This window comes from Hippoglossus hippoglossus, chromosome 8, assembly GCF_009819705.1.
Source record: "Hippoglossus hippoglossus isolate fHipHip1 chromosome 8, fHipHip1.pri, whole genome shotgun sequence".
Taxonomy (NCBI): Eukaryota; Metazoa; Chordata; class Actinopteri; order Pleuronectiformes; family Pleuronectidae; genus Hippoglossus; species Hippoglossus hippoglossus.
Window position 1 is genome coordinate 13,567,298 of NC_047158.1, and position 14,095 is coordinate 13,581,392.

The window sequence follows — 14,095 nt, forward strand, 5'->3', positions numbered from 1 at the left end:
AAATCAGACATTGCAATTGGCAATTGGGCCTGACACGATGCGATTTCCCCCAATAGAGGTCGCTGTTTACAATAGAAATGTGCTATTAGACACATTGTAGCTGGAGATGATAGTAGAAAAATAGCGAATTGTGTTGGCAATAAAAATATCTATCTAGAGTGTAACATACAGGAGTCAGCAGCCCGTCTCCCTATAAAAGCACGATGGCTCTTTTATGGCAAAATGTGGAACAATTTCCAACCTGCATTTACACTGGAAAACGATATATTTTGGTTTTGTATATAGCGGTTAAATGTATAACAGCAAAACGTTTAATTGAATTGAAGTGTTGACATCTTCCCAACCCGGAAGTTACACCACGGATCCTGCCCGTCCAGCCAGCCAATCGTGCGTAAAAACGCCTCCGCCAATGACTCAAGCGCAGGACGGAGGTGAGATTATCAGGGATCCTCGGCGGCGGCAGCAGGTCCTGTTGGCGTGAAGGGGAAATATTCGCGATGGGCAGCACCGACTCCAAACTGAACTTCAGGAAAGCGGTGATTCAGCTGACGACCAAAACACAGGTAACATGCGCCGCCACGCAGCGGGATGAAGGAGCGCGCTCAGAGAGAGAGAGAGAGAAAGAGAGAGAGAGAGAGAGGAGGAGGAGGCGAGGAGCGCATCATCACCGAGGAGGAGAGGAAATAACGTTTCTCATATGGCTCAACAACAACAGTGTCATGTTGCATTCAGCATTTCAAATTCTCATGCGTTTATCCCGCATAATAGAAATGATAATAAGACGGATGTTAGACATTTGCATCCACCGCGTTGATCGTGGTTGGATTAAATGTCGAGTCTGCCATGATCGCCACAAACCTTCAACAGCAGCCCTGAGGCTGAACGTTTAGTTTGGGCGACAAGATAAATGATGGCGTAGCTGAATCAACGCTGGTGACGTAGGTCTGCAAATGGGCACACTTTGCAGATGCGGCAGGTGGACCGTGCTGAGATCAGTGTGCCAGATAAAGCTGTGCTCCCCACTGCTGCCAGGGGAGAGGGAGGCTGTGTTTACATTGCCATTAGGCAGGCCAGGCCTCTGGGTGAGCCGTGTAACACAAGACCAAGCAACCATGTGTGCATCATCGGGACAATGACAAAGTGGTGCATTGCATTGAAATGCAAGGCCATTGTCTTTGAGAGCTCACTGACATGAAATGTTTACTCAGCTATAATGGAAGTGAAATGTTAGAATCATACGGTATATGTGTGTGTGTGTGTGTGTGTTTCTGCAGCCAGTGGAAGCCACAGACGATGCCTTCTGGGACCAGTTCTGGGCAGACACCACCACCACAGTCCAGGATGTTTTTGCACTGGTTCCAGCTGCAGAGATAAGAGCTGTTCGAGAAGAGTCCCCCTCAAATTTAGCAACCCTCTGCTATAAGGTAATACCCGTAAAGCACCAATGACGTGAGTGCAATGTATCTTTTGAATGCCGAGTGGATGTGCTTACTTTAAAAGCTACCTGGTGGGAGAATAATATTTTGAATCAATGCAGGATTGTGTGTGTTAGACCACAGCACTGGCGTCTATCAGTGCCTCTCAGATGTGGGAACAAGTGAGTCAACTCCCCTTCCCTTCCCCTGGCTTCCTGTCTCTCGCTCCCAGCTTCCATTCTAGGCCGCCTCTCCAAATCAAAACAGACATTCTGGGTATACTCACAGCCTAATTAAATAAAGAGGAGGAGAGGAGAGCCCTCGAACCAGAGCTGATTCAAAGGGATTTGTTTACCTAGTTCAGACAGAGGCTGCAGCCGACTGTTGATTAAATGCAGACGATTAATCATTTTCAACAGTAAATCTTAAAGGCCCCAAAACAAGAGCCCACGTCCTTATCTCATAGACAAAATATTTTAATCGTGAAAATAAAAGTGTAGATATTTAGTGTTCTTTCCAGTGTAAATGATATAAGGGATATACAAAGACCTTAATGAGGCGCTTGTTGGTAAAAATCAAGACACTTCAGTTTTGTTGACAGTTGCCTTCGTTCAGATGCTGCGTCTTCGTTCTCCAAAAACAAAATAGTTAGTGTCATGTTAATGGAATCATGAATGAGAGATGAGAGCTAGAAATAAAAAGAAAACTAAAATATAACCAAATATATAAAACTTAAGAATTAAGAAAATAAACATAATTTATGTAAAGTGAAAACATAATATAACATATCACACATAACAGTCTTATTTGAATGGCAAACAATTTATCGGACTATCAAAATATTTCATTTACAAATTACTTTATGTTGTTTAAAACATTAAAAAACAAACAGCACCACTATAGTTTTAATGGATAAACATGCAGGAACAATGTGTTGCTATACTGTGCAGAGTATAGACAACAGGGTGATGCCTCATTAACCAACTGAGAATGGGCTCGATGTTGCTGAAGCAAATTGGATTACAAAAAATTCAATTAAAAAAAACAGTAACCTTTATCTGTCTGACATGAAATAATCTCATTGTGTGTCCTGCTCAGTCGACGTGTTCCTGTGCTACACATACTCATCAGACTTTGACTTTATTTGTGTAGCACCTCTCATACAACCAATGTAACACAAAGTTCTCTACAAAATAATACAAATAATAAAAACTATATGCCCAGCCATCCACCCATTCCCATCCACGTACAGAGCAAGACAATATTAACGTGAGCAAGTCAATAAGTGAATAAATAAATAGAATACAATGATATTTCTGTAAAACAGGCTTAGATGTATGAATCAATAGAGAGATAAATTAATAAAATCAAAATTAAAAGATAGGTCTTGACTTTGCTCCTATCCCCATGTTGTTCCTCACCGTGTTTCCTGACTCTTCAGGCCGTGGAGAAGCTGGTGCAGGGTGCAGAGTCCGGCTGCCCATCGGAGCGAGAGAAGCAGGTGATCCTGAACTGCACTCGCATCCTGACCCGCATCCTCCCATACATCTTTGAGGACCAGGACTGGAGAGGATTCTTCTGGTCGACCGTGCCTGGCGCTGGGCGGGCCGGGGTGAGTGGGCACAAGAAAAGGGACACTTACTTCAACACAAACTAAAAAGACATAAATATATAAATATTTATAAGCATCAAAACAAGGGGTTTTCATCTCTTTCAAACATTAATTACCTCCACCAAGGTAAAAAATAAAAATCTGGATCTAAAGTGAATTAAAATGTGAGTTCATCAGGGGACTGTCAGGTGGAGGTATGCACTACACTGAGTGCCGTCCCAGTTTTCAGAAAGCAATACTGTTGTTTGCACAATCTTACCTTGGACATAACATGCTTTTGCTTGTTACTGAGACATAATAGCTCAGTTACAAAGATTCTATGTTCTCAGATGCTTATTCAATCCGGTGATGCAATGCAATGAATGTGCAGAGGTCACCAGCCCGTCCTTGTCATGAATACATCTTTCACTCAGCTCATTCCAGCTGAAAAGAGATAGATGTGCGTTTTTCAGGGAATATAATGCTGCAAGGTAATTTCAGATGTATGGAGCCATTTCTTCTGAGCCATAAGCCCTTTTTAATTAATTTTTTTCAAGGAATTGCAAAGAATAATGTTTAAGATCTGGATCTAATCTCAGAAATCTATCCTCCCTTTATAGACAGATGAGCTGGACGACGATGACGGAGCTCGACCACTGGCCGAGTCGCTGCTCCTGGCCATCGCCGACCTTCTCTTCTGCCCCGACTTCACGGTGCACAGCCACAGGAGAGGCCCAGTGAGTACTCGGTGTCCTGAAGCACTGTGTTATCTGCTGTCATCAGTTCGTCACCTCGTCACCATCAACGACATAAAAAAACTGCTGCTCACACGTTGAGACACCAGAGGCTCACACACACAAAAATATGTCACTATTGTCTTGTCCCAGCTCCTAATCTTTCAACTGTTAGACACACTTTGTGAGCACTGTTTCCTTCTTCCTGCTCTAAAGTTGCTCAACCACCCCATTGACATATAAGTGTCACCAGGAAGAATTCCTCGTCCCTCATGAAGAACACTGAAGCTTTGCTGATCCCAGTGAATGCCCTTTAAGGTCTTAAAAAGTCTCGAATTTAAGAATCTGAATTTTAGGCCTTAAAAAGTCTTAAATACAGTATAATATTGTTTAAGGGGTATTTCCAGTTTTTTTTTCTAATCGGCTACTTCACCTTATCTTCAATTATGGGGGAAGTGGAATTACAGGACTCTGATATTCCTTCATATGTGTCGTAATTGACATAAATGTAAAATTTCATACAGCATGCTCTGAAAAAGTTCTTTAAAAATCTGAAACGTAACTTGTTGAAACCTGCAGAAACCCTGGGAAGGGTTTGATCTTCCCAGGTGAACTGTGGTGCGCTACATTCCCCATCACTTTACCATTTCTCGCACCTAAACTGAATCATGGAAAATGGACTCGGTTATTGGGCTTGGTTATTGTTTCCCGAAAAGAAACTCTGGTCATTGATGATGCGTCAGTAGGAGGAAGTGTAAGTGGAAAAACAAGGTGATGGTGGTGGGTAAAGCCTTCGTCTTCAGAGACCGATGTGCTTATTTCATTTCTTACCGACAGTCTCCATTTAACAATAATAATAATGACTATCATTCCTTTATCTTTCCATTATCTGGATTATTTTGTTAATTTAATCTTGTAGTTTTAGTTGCAAAAACATATCTGTGCTTCAGTTAGACACAGCAGAAAACACACAATTAAACGACCCACATAATGGCTCACACTGTCACCCAACATTGTGTCATGTCGTTTGTCTCATCTAGGACTCGGTAGAGAGCATGCAGACTATAGACAGCTGTGAGTACATCTGGGAGGCAGGGGTGGGCTTTGCACAGTCCCCCCCTCTCAACTACATCCATGACCTGAACAGGTGAGTCAGCTGGCCGGTGTCTTAACTGTGCTTCGAGTGCGACACAATCAAACTCTCCTCTCTCATCCACATGTTGGATTTAGCAGCTTTTGGTTTGTCCACCTCTGTATCTTTGTCTCCGATCGTCTTCAGGACAGAGTTGCTGAGATTGTTACTAACCTGCTTTTCGGAGGCCATGTACCTGCCTCTGTCATCGGACAACAGCGTCCTCAACCCCTGGGTGACTTTCTTCTGCTCCACAGAAAATAGGTAACGTGCAAAAACCGCTCGATTAGACAACATCCCTCAAACTGTCAAGTGGTTTGTTTATTTTGTTTCATCAGACTTTTTAATTAAAGAGATACAACCTTGCTTTTATGAGGTTATTACAGAGCTTTCCACCACATTTCAGATTAAGTTAAGACGTGAAGATCTCAAGTTATTATATTTTTCTCTCTTTATGTCAAACTACTCTCTTCATAGTCATAAATTTTCAATTTTCAAATGTCAGTACTTAATCGTTTTATTATTTTTAACGCAGGAATTATGCTGAGATGTATTTTCATTTCTTGTCACTACTTAATTTTTATGACAGTCATAATGTCCTTGTCCCTAGACATGCTCTGCCTCTGTTCACCTCTCTGCTGAATGTGGTGTGCGCCTATGACCCAGTGGGCTACGGCATCCCGTACAACCACCTGCTCTTCTCGGACTACCGGGAGCAGCTGGTGGAGCAGGCCGTACAGATCCTCATAGTGACGCTCGAGCACGATGGAGGGGTTCCCCACCGCCCTCCGTCGCCATCCAGCATCGAGGAACAAGAGGTACGACGCCAAGACCCTGAAAGAGAAATCAAATCAGATGTGGGATGTGATCAATGTCCTTTAAATAAATCTCTGTATCTCTGTGCAGTCGACAGGGCCTGAGAACCTGTTTGTGAATTACCTGTCGAGGATTCACAGGGAGGAGGTACTCACTTCATCATTTCTATTAGAACATGTAGCGTTTCCCTGAAAAGACCAATCGATAAAGCTTCTTCTCTTCTCACACCTACAGGACTTTGACTTTGTGTTGAAGGGCCTAGCTCGTCTGCTGACCAACCCTCTGACTCAGACCTATCTGCCAAACTCCACGAAGAAGATCCAGTTCCATCAAGAGCTGTTGGTTCTCTTCTGGAAGCTCTGCGACTTCAATAAGGTTGGAAAGAGCTTAGAGTTTCTTTTGTAAAATTTACATCAGAGTGCAGCTCGGGCCGCAGAAAAAAACAACCTATCTATCTATCTATCTATCTATCTATCTATCTATCTATCTATCTATCTATCTATCTATCTATCTATCTATCTATCTATAAATCATTTAGGCATTAAAAGTCTGTGCTTTCTTTCTTCAATTCCCTCTCTTTTGTTTTTCCATTGCAGAAGTTCCTGTTTTTTGTCCTAAAGAGCAGTGATGTGCTGGATATTCTGGTTCCCATACTCTTCTACCTGAACGATGCCAGGGCTGACCAGTGTAAGTCTCATCCCACTGTTTTTCCCGCAACACATTAAACACTGCCTCGCCTGTGCATTTTAATCTGTGGTGTGTTTTCTCGGGTGCAGCCCGTGTTGGACTCATGCACATCGGCGTGTTCATTTTGCTGCTGTTGAGCGGGGAGAGGAACTTTGGCGTGCGCTTGAATAAGCCCTACTCCGTCCATGTGCCGATGGACATCCCGGTGTTCACAGGGACTCACGCTGACCTGCTCATAGTGGTGAGACACCTGCTACGACATATTCTTTTTAAGAGTCAAGCAATTGAAGAGTCTTTATGGTCGTTGTACTGCTGCAGACAACAATACTGTAGAATCGCGATTGAATTCAGAAAATGGTATTAAGCTGCTTTCAGACATGCATTGAAATCCGAACACTAACTAACGCAACAACAACAACAACAACTCACGCAAATGTTAGTTGCTGTAGACATTTTATAGATCTTTTCCTGCCAGCTTCCTCGTAAAATGTCGAAAAAATCAATCAATCAATCAATCAATCAGGAAAATCCAGTGAGCGTGTTGATGACGTTTCTAACACGAAACTGAAAGGATACAAATATCTTAGAATCAAAATAAGTGCCATGCATGTAGAAGATGCAGATGAAGACCTCAACTTTGAAAGACATCTATGAAAACAGCATTTAGAAAAGTAAATAAAGAGAAAAACGCTACAAATATAGAAATATAGAAATGGAAAAATAAAGTATAGAAAGGAAATAAAATAAAATATGTACATATATACAAATAAGGCATTATTTTTCCAGAAGGAAGGAACTGTTTTTCAGTCTTGAGGTGTGTGATGCACATAATGTCCTGTATCTCCCGTCGGAGGGGGAGGGGTTTCAAGTGGTGAAGCTCTTTATTGCTAGCGACTTATTAAAAGACGCCGCGCTCACATCTGTCTCTCTGTTTGTTTTGTAGGTTTTTCACAAGATTATCACCACAGGCCACCAGCGTCTCCAGCCTCTGTTTGACTGCCTGCTCACCATCGTTGTGAATGGTGAATTTCTCTGGCGCCATCTGTTGGGCAATGCTCAGATTTGATTTGCAACATCCACTATGATGAAGTGGTCCAAAAGTAGTCGTCATTTCTACGTTTTTCGATTTTTATGTTTATTATTTTTCTTCTGCAGTGTCTCCCTACTTGAAGAGCCTTTCCATGGTGGCAGCAAATAAACTGCTCCACCTGCTGGAGGCCTTCTCCACCGGCTGGTTCCTGTGCTCTGCAGCCCAGAACCACCACCTTGTGTTCTTCCTTCTTGAGGCTTTTAACAACATTATCCAGTACCAGTTTGACGGTGAGGGAAACCTGACCCAGTGAAAAGAACATTGTTTGCTTTTGCAGATGCAGCTGTTTGTATAAATCCATCTACTTATTCATTCGTCCCGCCGCTAGGAAACTGTAACCTGGTGTACGCCATCATCCGCAAACGTAACGTGTTCCACCAGCTGGCCAACCTTCCAACTGATCCCGCTTCCATTCAAAAGGCTTTGCAGAGGAAGAGGAAGTCCCCGGACGTCATTTCCCGCACAAGCTCCATGGAGACGGTGTCCATGGAGGGCTCTCGTCCTGCTGTGCCGGCGGAGCCTGGTACTCTGAAGGCCAGTCTGGTCGCCATACCAGGTACAGTTATGGATATTAATATTTGAATGTCAATTGGTGAATTTATTGCATTTTTCACGTGTGTTGAAAACCCGCAAAACCCGTTTCCCTCAGCCATTGATAAACTCACAGAGAAGTCCCAGGTGTCAGATGATGGCACCATGGTGTCCATCCCCAAGGCCGACTCCACACACGCTGTCGCCCCGGACCAAAGTGCAGCCGCAGGGACCAGTGACACGGAGTCGAACTCAGGCAGAGACAATGAAGTAAGTGTGCGTGTGCATGTTTATTTAGGAATATGCACGTTTGTAAATGTTTTTCTTCACATTTTCAGGATGTTTTCTACACTGAAGCTGAAATGGAGAGGAGACGTTTGTCGAGTGCGTCTTCTACATCATCTTGGGCTCCAACACCAGACTGGGTCAGTTACATCCACGCATATATTTTTAAACCGAGTTCTTCATATGTAAAAGGCAAAGTCCGGACAATGTTCGGACATTTTCCACAGTTCAAAAAATGGTTTTAGCAATTGATCCAGATTTACCTCTTTTGGCCTCAGGTTCTCTCCTGGAAGTGTAAGCTACCCTTGCAGACTATCATGCGTCTTCTACAAGTGTTAGTTCCTCAGGTGGAGAAGATCTGCATTGACAAGTATGTGAACACATCTTTTATCTGATGTAAAATCCACATCCTGGGCTGAGATTCATTCTTTTTTTATTGTGCTCACTTTTCCCTGCAGGGGTCTGACAGATGAATCAGAGATCCTGAAGTTTCTCCAGCATGGCACATTAGTGGGCCTGCTGCCTGTTCCTCACCCCATCCTCATCAGAAAGTATCAGGCCAACGCAGGCACTGCCATGTGGTTTCGCACTTACATGTGGGGTGTCGTCTATTTGCGGTGAGTCCCACGTGAGAGCGGAGCAAATCGTCGTCTTTTCACTCTGAAAACAAGTCATGTCTTATTGTTGTTTTTTTTGATTTTGCAGCAATGTGGACCCTCCTATCTGGTACGACACTGATGTCCGCCTGTTTGAGATCCAGAGGATGTAGACAGAAAACAGAAACGCGGGCCTGCTCAACGCCAGGGGTTCCTCTTCCCTTCATTATCTGCTGGTTTCCCAGTAAACCTCACTGTGTTTAACTTGCCTCCGTAATCGTCGTTTTTCAAAATGCTTGTCCCGTACGCCACTGACTTGGGAAGGAGAGTCATTCAGATGAGTGAGGAGATAATGTTCAGAAAAAGAGGACAAACGATTGAAGTAACGCCCATTAGGACTAACTGATTTCTTCAGACCTCAAGACCACAGAATGTCTATCAAAGCACCGAGACGACTGGCGCTGAAAGCTGAGGCTCTTCTCTTGACAGCGTAGACGTGAACCCGGAAATGTGGTTTCACTTTTCAGTCAGACTTGTTATAGAAGATATCGTGTTTTTTTCCAACCGAGGCTTGTATCATACGTATCCTGGATGGCACAGTAGTGTTGTTTCACGTTGTCGTACTTGCCATGCTTTAAAGTGAACTTGCACTCTTTATAAGTAGTCTTATTATGGTTGTGGTTTAACGTGATGATGTAACTCTGAGATTAGAGACAATTCTACAGACGTTTTTATGTATATGAGCAGGTTTACGCTACGAGTCGGCTGGATATGCTTATAATGCTTTATGTTGAAACTGTATTTTCCTTAAATTGTCCTGAAAATATATATTGGTAAGCATCTGAATTCTGTATTATTTACCATCAACCCTCAGTATGTAGCGCACCACAGAAAATAGAATAGATGACATGAAACAGTAATTTTTTCTCAAACATGGTTTCTGTCATTTTAGCTCGTTCTTACACTGATGTATGTTCAAGTGCTAATTTTTCCATTAAGTTATTTGATGCTAAAAACGGGATGAAACATGATTGACAGCTGAGCCTGTGGAAGTTCTCACTTTGAAATGCCAGCTCCACACACTGACAATTGAAAGCCAGCCGACGTAACGGAAATCTCTGTGACCTGACCTAAATATTGAGTGGGGTATAATAATACTGCTGTGAATAAGCATTTAAGCATTGACTTTCAGCTTGAGTAGGACAAAGACTCCCCGGGAACACAAATCATATCTTTAGAGACACATAATTAAAGAGTCAAAGATGCTGTCAAAAATGAGACAAAATTACTGTGATACTAGATACTTATACCCCTCCATCGGAAAAATAAACTAAATATGTAGCTGTCACAAGCAAATATTTTAAGGGGGCACACAACAAAAGTGTTAAGAACCAAATAATACAATATAAATTTATATATTTGAATGTTTAAATGGAGAAGCAAATCAACAGTTAAGAGACTTAATTTATCCTGATGGGAATTCTTCAATTCTTCAAGATTACAGTACAATCGAATAATACAATAGTGCCAAAAATATGACCATATAAATAAAGTGTATGAGTAAATGTAGAACCTGTGCTGAGAATTTACAATAGGAATAAAAGTTACATGCGAAGGTTAACTAATACTAAAGTAGCAAGTCATGACAGTGATGATAGAAGTAATATTGCACATAATGTGCTAAACATGAATAGAAATATTGCACACAACTTCATGTGCAATATCAATGACAACTAATGCATATTTTTTCAAAGTAAAAATTTATTAATAAAAGATACATTTAATACAAGTTACATTTATGTCACATAAAATAGACTTTTTATAAATTACTCAATTATATACTGTGAAAAATGCATAAGGCTAGGAGATCAAGAAGACCTCGAACAGACTGGCCACTGAGTGCATGCGGTAGAAGATCCCAAAAGGAAGTCCAACGTTCACAATCGCAGCCCACGTTGTGAACTTGTAGAGTTTTGTCTCCACGGGGTGATCGAACTGGGGACGAGCGCCGAATGCAGGCATGATCCACATCTGTCAGAGAACAGGTGAAAGAGACGGACACAGGAAAAAACTGGGTTGGTTGCATTTGTAGTCGATATTTTTTTTAAATAAGCAAAAGTACAACTTACTATGATGTTGGCGAGCAGCAGAAAGGCACACACTTCCTTCAGTATTCTTCTCTTCCAATTTGGCTTGTCGACACTCAAGTTCAGGAAGTAGTTGAACTTGTTGCCCTCCATTACCACCATCGTCTCTATGTGTTCGTGGAAGCTGTGAGCGTTTGTGTGCAGAGCCGCCTCCTGCATCACGTGGAAGGGCTCCCGGTGCAAGCCCTCGATGATGAAGTAGTTCTGGAGGCCGAGCTCGAGCACCATCAGCACGGCCCACGCCAGGTTGAGGGCGTTCAGGTGGCCCCTGGCTCCCGTCGCCACCACGGCCACGATAGAGAAATAGCTGATGACCAGCTGTCCCATCGAGGCTCCCACCAGCAGCGCCATGTCCAGGGTTCGAGTTGGGTTCTTCTCCGACACGTGCTCCCTGCGGTCGAGCCTGTAGACGACGCAGCCGATCGTGGCGGCGATGGACATCAGGCTCACTATCACGACATTGGTGATGAAATGAATCAGCAAGGCCTCGTTTCTCTTCTCCTTCTCCTCCTCCAGTATGCCCACCTCGTACAGTATGAACGTCACGAGTCCCGACAGAACCAGAAGAATTCCCGTCACGGGTCCGAAACACACATCCTTTGGACGAAACTTGATGTTGTGGTGGCTGTGGTCGTCCACGAGTCGACCCACGTTCTTCCACATGACGTACGCCATCGCAGAGGCAAAGAGGCTGTACTCGATGTTGAAGGGGTACAGGTAGTAGAAGGCCTCTTTGAAGGTTTCGCACATCGAGTGGCTGCATTTGCACCTTCTATCCCCGTAGCTCGCTGAAATGTTGACGACAAGTTAGAGTTATTTTTCTCAGAGTGATCGCGAATGTATCAGATTACAAGCGACAACACTGATACCTCTGTACATCTTGTGAGAGACGCTGGTATTTAAATCAGGAAGGTCAGTTTGGTGAATCGATTCCTCAGTCACTGCTGCCATCCACACGACCAGGTTCGTTGACAGTGTAAGAGTGAGCCCGCACCTGAAAGAGTCAAACATATCCTGAATCTGACGGGCGCATGGTAGCTTGCACAACTCCACCAAGGCCCAACAGCCCCCTTAAGTTAAATTGAGCTGCACCAAATTTCACACACCCATAGATCTGTCCCCTAAATGTGCCTCTTTATTATTATTATTATTTTTTTTTAAATCAAGATCCATTAATTATTCCTTGTAAACTGTCTCTCTCTCTCAAAAATTAAAACATTTCCTGGATCCGACCCCTGATCAGCACCTAAACTTAACGAGGTCTTCCCTGACACTTCCCATGTTCATGGAAATCTGTTCTGTTGTTTTCGTGTAATCCTGCTTAAAAACAAACAATCAAACAAAAAGAGGTGAAAGATAACCTCCTTGGCGGAGTTAATGAGTTGACTGGAATGAGACAGTCACTTACCGAGTAAAATTCGTATGCATCTGTACACAGTCTTTCGCATGAGTCCACAGGAAGTATGTCTACAAATAAATACAACAAATTCTGTTAGGTTTTCACAACTCATCCAAAGTCTAATATCCTTAATTTTCTGAATATTAAGATGCAACAACCTGGGAAAACAAAAACACAGCTTGCACGACAGGGAAGGCGACTTTAACGGCCGAGTCACAGTGAAGGTAGCCCACATAGTTGCCAATCTTGAATGAGTCCATGAGGAGACTGAGGAGGCCGAACAGCACAAGTCCAACTGTGAAAGAACACAAAAGGGGATCAGGCCTTGAAATGAATCTCATCGAAAAACTGAGATCCAAGAGAGTTCTCACCTCTGAGCCACACCGGCCCCGCATGGCTGTCTTTGAACTGGGCTGGATCCTTTCGAGAGGTGAAGACGGTGTAGGTGAACATCCACAGCATTGTGAGGAGGAGGAGGACGATGATGAAGATTTGCTGGTGCACGGTGGTGATGACCCCGCTGATGGCACTGCCGCTGATCAAAGCACAGCCCACCATCAGGATGTTCATGCAGATGATGCCCGACAGGAGCCAGCCGCCACCGTGGTGGGCCCGCTCCATCACTGCCTCCACACTGGGAGTCTGGGACGGGCTGGGCAACTGTTGGATGTTTTCCAAATGTGCTGCCGTTTCTATGTTTGACGGATGGGCCTCCACGATGTCGTTTGGGGTTTTTCTGCAGAGAACACATTCAGGTGAGAATATTTTATATAATTCAATTCCAGAGTAAGCACTGTGTTGGACCACAGAACAATTTAAAGAGATAAAAGATGTAATCTGTCTTAATGCATTTCAAAATTCAACCTATCGCACCAAGGAATGCATGTGGACATCTACTGTTTGTGTAGCCGTTGATTTAACAATTTTAAATTCACCCCGAGAAGAGTTTGTTGCAGGTCCGGAAAATCTGACAAGCTGCAGTTTTCATGATGGAGGGTGAAGATCACAGTGACGGCAGATGCAGGTTTTGGGACACGTTAGAATTCATCTTTTGGAGATTGACAGAGATGCTGTAAAAAAAGAAAGAAAACTGTGTGAACCAGCAGTTGGTCTCTCTGCAGGTCAGACTGCACAGTGAGCTGCAGCTCCTCCACACAAGCTGCAGTCAATGAGGAAGGTCAGGTGATGGTAGTTTGGGCTGATTGGTTCTTTCACCTGTCGCCTCTAAGTATTCACTGGTGTTAAAGTGACAATAACTATAAGAGTCAAAGAAAACCTTTTAAAATTCAGACTGATGTGTCTAATATCTCTTTGGATGTTTTTAAACTGCATTTATATGAACAGTGTTGTGACATTTCTGTGTTTTATTCACTTAACCAGTTTTGAACTTGACTCTTAAGATGTTTAGTCTTTATACTAAAGTCAATTTTATATTTATATTTAACTTTAAATGAGACCAGGAGCCAAAACAATGTGTGTGCTTCCTTGAAAGAGCATGAACTAGTTTAAGTTTGTACTTCTGCTCACTCCTTTTCAAATGTTTCCTTTAAATCATTAAGTGTTTAACTTTATTTTTTCAGTTTGTAATAACAATTTTTTCTGTTTTTTTATTAAGATCTTCGAAATAAATGTAAACTACTTGAAACTACACGCACAGCCTATATTTTATTAA

General features: G+C 42.9%; 2 protein-coding genes across 3 annotated transcripts; one reads left to right on the plus strand and one right to left on the minus strand.

Annotated features, from left to right (window-relative positions):
* Positions 1 to 390: 390 nt before the first annotated feature.
* Positions 391 to 9,723, plus strand: hid1a (HID1 domain containing a). 2 transcript variants are annotated; one of them, XM_034592276.1, is made up of 19 exons: positions 391 to 563; positions 1,275 to 1,424; positions 2,857 to 3,027; positions 3,627 to 3,743; positions 4,781 to 4,887; positions 5,020 to 5,136; positions 5,483 to 5,690; positions 5,779 to 5,835; positions 5,923 to 6,063; positions 6,285 to 6,375; positions 6,465 to 6,616; positions 7,319 to 7,397; positions 7,531 to 7,695; positions 7,794 to 8,021; positions 8,115 to 8,266; positions 8,335 to 8,421; positions 8,560 to 8,651; positions 8,740 to 8,898; positions 8,987 to 9,723. In XM_034592276.1, exons 1-19 carry the CDS (start codon positions 498 to 500, stop codon positions 9,048 to 9,050), a joined length of 2,403 nt encoding a protein of 800 aa, XP_034448167.1. In that variant the 5' UTR covers positions 391 to 497; the 3' UTR covers positions 9,051 to 9,723. The 2 variants fall into 2 exon arrangements, with proteins under 2 accessions (XP_034448167.1, XP_034448166.1); XM_034592275.1 differs by lacking the exon at positions 391 to 563 and adding an exon at positions 860 to 1,082.
* An 815-nt stretch (positions 9,724 to 10,538) lies between these two features.
* Positions 10,539 to 13,650, minus strand: LOC117765787 (proton channel OTOP2-like). The gene is made up of 8 exons (XM_034592282.1): positions 13,515 to 13,650; positions 13,359 to 13,481; positions 12,795 to 13,159; positions 12,582 to 12,718; positions 12,433 to 12,491; positions 11,894 to 12,018; positions 11,007 to 11,812; positions 10,539 to 10,908 (listed from the first exon to the last, which is right to left on the minus strand). Exons 2-8 carry the CDS (start codon positions 13,409 to 13,411, stop codon positions 10,738 to 10,740), a joined length of 1,716 nt encoding a protein of 571 aa, XP_034448173.1. The 5' UTR covers positions 13,412 to 13,481; positions 13,515 to 13,650; the 3' UTR covers positions 10,539 to 10,737.
* Between the last annotated feature and the right edge of the window lie 445 nt (positions 13,651 to 14,095).

Coding starts and splice junctions, on each gene's coding strand:
- hid1a (XM_034592275.1), top strand. CDS start 951: ATGGGCACACTTTGCAGATGCGGCAGGTGGACCGTGCTGAGATCAGTG. Junction 5,691..5,778: donor CCAGCATCGAGGAACAAGAG/GTACGACGCCAA, acceptor ATCTCTGTGCAG/TCGACAGGGCCTGAGAACCT. Junction 8,422..8,559: donor GGGCTCCAACACCAGACTGG/GTCAGTTACATC, acceptor TTTTGGCCTCAG/GTTCTCTCCTGGAAGTGTAA.
- LOC117765787 (XM_034592282.1), bottom strand. CDS start 13,411: ATGAAAACTGCAGCTTGTCAGATTTTCCGGACCTGCAACAAACTCTTC. Junction 13,160..13,358: donor TGCAACAAACTCTTCTCGGG/GTGAATTTAAAA, acceptor TGTTCTCTGCAG/AAAAACCCCAAACGACATCG. Junction 10,909..11,006: donor TGCTGCTCGCCAACATCATA/GTAAGTTGTACT, acceptor GTTCTCTGACAG/ATGTGGATCATGCCTGCATT.